This window comes from Salmo salar, chromosome ssa11 (genome assembly GCF_905237065.1).
Source record: "Salmo salar chromosome ssa11, Ssal_v3.1, whole genome shotgun sequence".
Classification (NCBI taxonomy): domain Eukaryota; kingdom Metazoa; phylum Chordata; class Actinopteri; order Salmoniformes; family Salmonidae; genus Salmo; species Salmo salar.
Window position 1 is genome coordinate 95,099,266 of NC_059452.1, and position 6,676 is coordinate 95,105,941.

General features: G+C 39.5%; 1 protein-coding gene across 2 annotated transcripts; it reads right to left on the reverse strand.

The window, feature by feature from the left end:
• Window positions 1–2,380: 2,380 nt before the first annotated feature.
• LOC106563696 (zinc finger protein ZIC 3-like) lies at window positions 2,381–6,038 on the reverse strand. 2 transcript variants are annotated; one of them, XM_014129508.2, is made up of 3 exons: window positions 4,782–6,038; window positions 4,448–4,560; window positions 2,381–4,161 (listed from the first exon to the last, which is right to left on the reverse strand). In XM_014129508.2, exons 1-3 carry the CDS (start codon window positions 5,698–5,700, stop codon window positions 3,970–3,972), a joined length of 1,224 nt encoding a protein of 407 aa, XP_013984983.1. In that variant the 5' UTR covers window positions 5,701–6,038; the 3' UTR covers window positions 2,381–3,969. The 2 variants fall into 2 exon arrangements, with proteins under 2 accessions (XP_013984983.1, XP_013984982.1); XM_014129507.2 differs by having other exon boundaries at window positions 4,397–4,560.
• Window positions 6,039–6,676: the final 638 nt, after the last annotated feature.

Sequence of the window (6,676 nt, forward strand, 5' to 3'; positions counted from 1 at the left end):
CATACACTTACTGTAAGAGGGGCTGACCATGATGACCTAAATGTAAAGATAAGAAAGTGGACAAAAATAGGGACCAAAGCAAAAGTCTGTAGAGGGAATGGAGGGGACCGAGAAGGAGAGAGTCATGCATGGGGCCGTGCTCTGAGCCCAGCAGGTGATCAGGGGTAGATGTGTACCCTACTGGGCAAGAAGCTTGGTCTGGCACTGAGAGGAGAGACTGCTGAAAAAAAAAGTAATGAATGGGAGTAGACACACACCCATGCATGCACGCCAAGAGCGCACACACACACAGAAAAAAGGACTGACTGGAATCAGAAAAGTGGAGCGACAGATTTTTGCTAATAAACATCTGATGATTTCCTATATATCTTCTACAAATAGTTTCTATTTCTCAGTCTCGTATCTCTTCTGATAATCTACTTAAAGGAGACTGACAATAAACGGTTTTGTGAACACTAGGTAACTTCTAACTTCCCTCCTCTCCTTATCAACCCCAACTGTAGGTGGAATTTATGTTTGTTCATCAGTTTCTCCTCTCCCAAATTGTCCAAAGAGGTGGAAGATTAATTTTTGTTCAGCTGAGTGAGTATGTGGGATGAGAGATCAACCAGTAGGTCTAAATCTCTGACAGGTTAGGCTCCTCCTCCTCCCCTGGCTGTTCCCATGGCTGCGGGGCTGGGCCCCCCCTCCTGCTGGGCCCTGATCCCAGACAGGCCAGCATCTCAGCAGGGGCACAATTACTGCAGGCTCCAGCCTGTCACCACTACCACCACCATGGCTGATGGCTCCGCTCATATGACGGGTGTCCTCAGAAGAGTGCTATGGAGGGCAAAGAGGATGATTATGGTGAAGAGGAAGGTGGAGAACAGGGAAGATGAAGATTAGGATGCATTTTGGAGAATAAAAAAATCTTTGTTAAAAATGTGACAACCAAATTGGTGTGATATTACTGAGGGGAGTACTTGATATTGGTGAGGGTATCTACCAATAAGCAGGGCTAGAGCTGACCTGAAGTCAGTTGACATGGCTATCCGTAGAAAACAACACAGGACCAGACTCTCACAAAGATGACACAGACATTTGCGTGACAAAGGGCCGTTGGAAACTGCTTATGGGTTGATCCTCTTAGAACGTACTCCTAGCTAAGCCAGCAGATATAGACTAATAGAGCTGAAGGGTAGGCTGAAAAGGTGAGGAGTGTTGTGAGGAGTGTTGTGTTTATTAACCCTCAAGCTACCGACTGGGGTAATTTTGACCCCAGAGGCATTTTTTTTACATCATAGTCCAAAGATGGTTTATTCAATTCTTCAAATTTTTCCTGAGTTTGTCAATCAACTTGTTCTTAACAAATCTAAATCATTGTTTCGTGTTTTTGTATCAATTTGAACTGTATCAATAAAAATGCTCCTGATTCCGCCTATATAATATGATCAATTATATGACCTTTATTTGAATCTAGGTTTCTCTGGAGACAGAATTACAAGTTATCCATACCACCAGAGGATAGTGATTTTGACCAGATAGACAGATCACCTGCAGCAATATAACGCCCCATGTACTCGCCTAAGGTTGTACTTTTCTTATGACTGTGTACAAAAACCAAAATGACCTTAATTTTGTTCATATAAAAATCTGCCAATGGTATACAAAATCTTTTAAGTCACTTTGAAGTCACTAAAAAGATTCGGGCATGTTTTTTTAAGCATGTTGCCATAGCCCATCCCACTCCAGCTGTTTCACCAGCAGCGATGCTAATGCTGGCTGTGGGTTAAGGAAATAAAGAAAACTAAGCCATATTTTTGGTCAATGTCTATTAGAATCACTTTTTGTAAAAAGAATTAAGTATATTTCAAATAGACAGTCATTTTTACCAAAAAACATGTATATTTACTTAAGGATTCTGAAAAATGTAATGATGCAATCAAATTATGGTCAATTACCTTCTTAGTTCTAATGTGGATTGCACTTTGGGAAAAAGCTGCACATTATATGAAGGAAACATTCATATTTTCATTTGACAGAATTAGCAAATTAATGGTAATTTTACTAAAATAACAGTCTGTTTTGGTCATTTTCTGTTTCAGATAACATTATTTACATGTCTAAGGATGTTTTGATAACTAATAAATTGATATTTTGCTATGATTGTTCCTTTTTCAATAGTTTCTTCTTGGGGTCAAAATGACCCCAGTTGGTAATCGATGTAAAATATGTTGGTAGCATGAGGGTTAATCTGATAAAAGATATACTGATATTTCAACACAATTTGTTAATTTGCTACGCCAATGATATCTAATAGGCTATAATGAGAGCAGATTTGTGTACAGATCCACACATAATGTACAGCATCATCATGATAAATAAACAGGGAAAAACCAAATCAAAGTCTTACCAATTTATTGGTCATTTGGGATACACTGCAGTACATAGATAGTATCAATTTTAACAAATCAACAAACTGTGAATTAAATGCCACATTTTGAATATAGGTCAGATTTCTGTAACTTATTGTATGCTTTCTGTTATTTATTTCACTTTGCCTTGATCTATGTTTTTTTACATTTAGCTTTCATTAAAAAAAGTATCTGAATCTGATGCTAGTTTGGCTAACTGAACAACATATACCAGATGTATTTAAATTGCCTGTTTAAAATGTTTTCCTTGATGTTCCACTGAACACTTTAAGAATATTTTGTGTCTTCTGGGCCGTAATGGATTGTCAACTTTACTTTGTCCACAAATGCTGGATCTTGTAAATCATTTAGCAAAAGGTAGGCTACCACTCCAACATCCAACATCTAAAAACTAAAAGCCCCAAAATCTATACAAGTGTATCTAGTTATTAGATTCAACATCACTCATAAACAAAATGTACAAAATGTCCATAAACATGTTTTTCATTGAAGTGTTGACTAAAGTTGCATGCCTAAATCATATTGATTTATATATAACCGTTTATATCTGTAAATTTATACAACAACATTACAATAAACTGCAACAAAAATACAATTGTATGAATTATATTGTAAACAGTATATTTTAAGATAGAGAAATTAAGGAATACATTTTTATATTGTTCTTTGCAAAAGGCAACATTCCATGTGGATGACAGTAAACCCATCTTTTTCTGTCTTAAAACTGATTCTGAAAACAGAGCTAAAATCTAGCAACACATGAAAATACTGTTCTACTCTAATACTTCATTTCCTCCTTTATCTGTTTCCTTTCTTTCTCTCTAAAGTTACTTCCTTTCTTTTTATGCACTTTACGGTTTCTATATGTTGCTTTTGATGATCCATTTCGTATGTCTTTCTTTCTTTCATGTATTAATTAACCTACTCTTCTACATTTGCACACACTGTACATAGATGTTTCTATTTTTTTTCTCTCTGTTGTGTTATTGACTGTACGTTTGTTTATGTGTAACTCTGTGTTGTTGTTTTTGTCGTACTGCTTTCCTTCATCTTGGCCAGGTCGCAGTTGTAAATGAGAACTTGTTATCAACTGGCCTACCTGGTAAAATAAAAAGGGGGGGATGTCTTTGTCCATTTATCAGTAGGCTTATATGGAGGCCTATCTATGAATGTAAAGGCTTTGGTGCAGTGGGACACATTTTCATCTGTAAATCCGTAGTAAATGTGCAGTATTTTCCAAGGATCAGACTTTCCCTAACATTTGGGAGGCTATAGAAGAAACATCACTCCAGAATGATTGCCATTTGATTGCATTTTCTCTGCATTTTATGAAGGTGCATTTACAGCTCAACACTAAGGCAATGCATAGGACTACGCTGTGTTTTCTGAACTTTTGTTGAAAACTGAGCAAACCTATGCTATGGGCCTGAGTTCCTGCCTACCGTCCACAATTTCAATTAAATGACGAATAAAAAACGTTAATTCAACCAGTGTGCCCAGTGGATAACTATATAAACGTTTAGTGTTCTCACTTGGACTGTTAACTCTAACCGTTTCAAACGTACCATTCAACCACATTGGATGAGAGATCCTCTTTAAATATTGACGTATGATGCTTGACCAGCATGGATGGTTTTGCCGAGTCTTCGATGGCTGAGGACATAGCTCTACACGCAGCAGGTGGCGTGGATGACTCGTATCCAGATGTTCCCGTTGGGGAGGTCCCTGAGCTTTGAGATTCGTGAACCTGTAAAGTGAGAACATTTATTGTAGATGTGGTAACTCAAAAGTGTATTTTTTGATTGCTCAAATTTACAAACACAGGATATGTAGCCTAGTCCTTCAATTTTTTCCATAGCCTATATTTTGTGTGTTTTCTTTCAGTTACATATAACAATGGAGAATCATTTGATTTCTATATACTACGTCATATAAATATAGGTCATATACGTTGGCATTTTTCACCAGAAAAGATGGCTTGCCTTCGAGTGTTTCCTCAGAGAGCTGGGATGAGTGTAGGCCTTGTCACACACCTTGCAGATATATGGCTTGTCTGAGGTATGTACGTGCATGTGTTTTTTTCTGTCGCTGCTATTTGCGAACCGCCTGTCACAGCCTTCGAAATGGCATTTGAAGGGCTTCTCACCTGCCAAAGAAAATGAGTAATTTTAATGTAGAAATTAATTTAATAAATTGCGTTGTGCGTCAAAATTGCAGTTGGATAGGCCTATTGACTGGTAGTTAGTCAAAGTTAGACCCATAGCAGTCTTAAAACAGAGAGCATTGTAACTTCAACCAGTTTCATATAACACATTGCATATTATGTTAGGCCTGTTGATTTGATATAATGTAGGGCTGGCTCATTACCTGTATGAATCCTTTTATGTATTTTCAAATTTTCCGACCTGGCAAATATTTTCCCACAGCCATGAAACGGACAGTTGAATGGCTTTTCTCCAGTGTGTACACGAATGTGGTTGACTAATTTATACTTTGCTTTAAAAGATTGGCCTTCTCTCGGACAATCCTCCCAAAAGCAAGTATGATGACCCTGGTCTGGACCGCCGACGTGATCCATGGAGACGTGCGTAACCAGTTCAAACAAGGAGCAGAACATCTTGCCGCACGTTTTTTGGGGTTGATTTGTCTGATTCTCATCTATCCATTTACAGGTGACGTCCTGCTTAGAGGGCTGTCGCATGTATAGAAAGAAAGCACCGTTACCATTCTGTGTTGCTACTCTCATACCCATCTCCACATTGTGATCTAAGTGGAGCTGGGTAGCACTGACGTGTGGGTGAGGGCTGGAGACAGGTTGATGCGGATCTGCTCCAACGTATATGTCTCCCCGTGAACCCACATGCGCCCTGCGGTTCGCTGTGTATCCATTTGGGGATGCGCTCTGGTCGTATATAGATGAAAATAGAGGGTGCATCGGGTTTTCAGATATCATCAGGGGCATTCGCAAACTTTCTGTTGAGGTGCGGCTGAAAAATCCGTGCTCAGCATCCCTTGTTGCTATATGGACAATGTCTGAAGTGCGATACCTGATCGAAAAATCCATGGAGTCAATAGCTCTATATTCATGTGAACCAAAGTGACCGCCGTAGTTGTTTCCGAGCGCAGCTGCGTATCCGGAGTCTTGGGGAATAAACGGGGACTTCTGTGCCGCGGCAACGTCTTGACACGGGGAGCTTAGATTGAAGGCTGCTAAGTGAGAGGTCTCTCCATACGGGATGATCCCTAACCGAAGGTCTTTGCCCCCCGGTTCAAGATGTCTTGGCATTCCAACGCCCCGACACCAAGCGCGGAGAATTGCGCATCGTGGTCAGTGAGCTTGGTTGTTGAAGCGCCGAAGATATAACTTATGTAAAGAAGTACATAAACCTTTTACTGCTTTATAGCGGCCAAAGTGTCCATAATGTGCGAAAATCATATGTACGCTTCCATTCTGTTAAATGTATAGGCTAACCCACAATTCCTTGAAATCCCATTTTTTAGAGGGCACAAAATGTGAGAGGTGGTCAAACTCCCATCCTTTTCGATTGCGTGGGCTATAGGCTAGGCTAGTCGATGTATACGGTCGATTCAAGTCAATCACTCCGCCCAAATACGGCACCAGCAGCAACCATACAGTAACCAATGACATCCAAGATAACCTTTAGGCACGTGATTTTCGTACAGAGAATGAATTGAAAAGCCATTTCCTCATTGGCAGACTGCATCTATACGTAGAAAGCGTCTGTAGTAACATCGAACCCGTCAAGCTGTCGTATTTCTTGTCTATCAAAAAGTGTAGCCTTATTCCCCTGGGTTCCATGACTTTCCTGGGCGTCGTTGCTATACCCTTGACATTGCCTGATTACCACCACTATACTGCTTTAGATTGGCAATTTTGGGGAATTTAATTATAGTGTATTCAACCAAACCTGCACTGCAGTATTTTGACCGTAGCTTCCCCTGCACTATGATTTACCAGGCAGGTTGTTATGGTCCATGCACAAGTAAATACCTCCAAATAATACAACTAGCCTATATGTGCGTACTTTGCCAAATTATGCATAAAAATAGCTTATTACACTTGACCTGTACAGGCAAACTTCAATGTCACGTAAAAACTGTAGTGTAGGCCTATTTCAAACAGGCTAATTGAATGGTAATGTTTCTGTCTAGCCTACTGTATATGTGCCCAAAGGCTGAAATGTTTCAGGGATTTTTTATTATTTTTTTGAATGTAGGCTATAGCTTATATTTATCTCAAT

Coding starts and splice junctions, on each gene's coding strand:
- LOC106563696 (XM_014129507.2), bottom strand. CDS start 5,700: ATGCCAAGACATCTTGAACCGGGGGGCAAAGACCTTCGGTTAGGGATC. Junction 4,561..4,781: donor ACATAAAAGGATTCATACAG/GTAATGAGCCAG, acceptor TTTCTTTGGCAG/GTGAGAAGCCCTTCAAATGC. Junction 4,162..4,396: donor CTCTGAGGAAACACTCGAAG/GCAAGCCATCTT, acceptor CTCACTTTACAG/GTTCACGAATCTCAAAGCTC.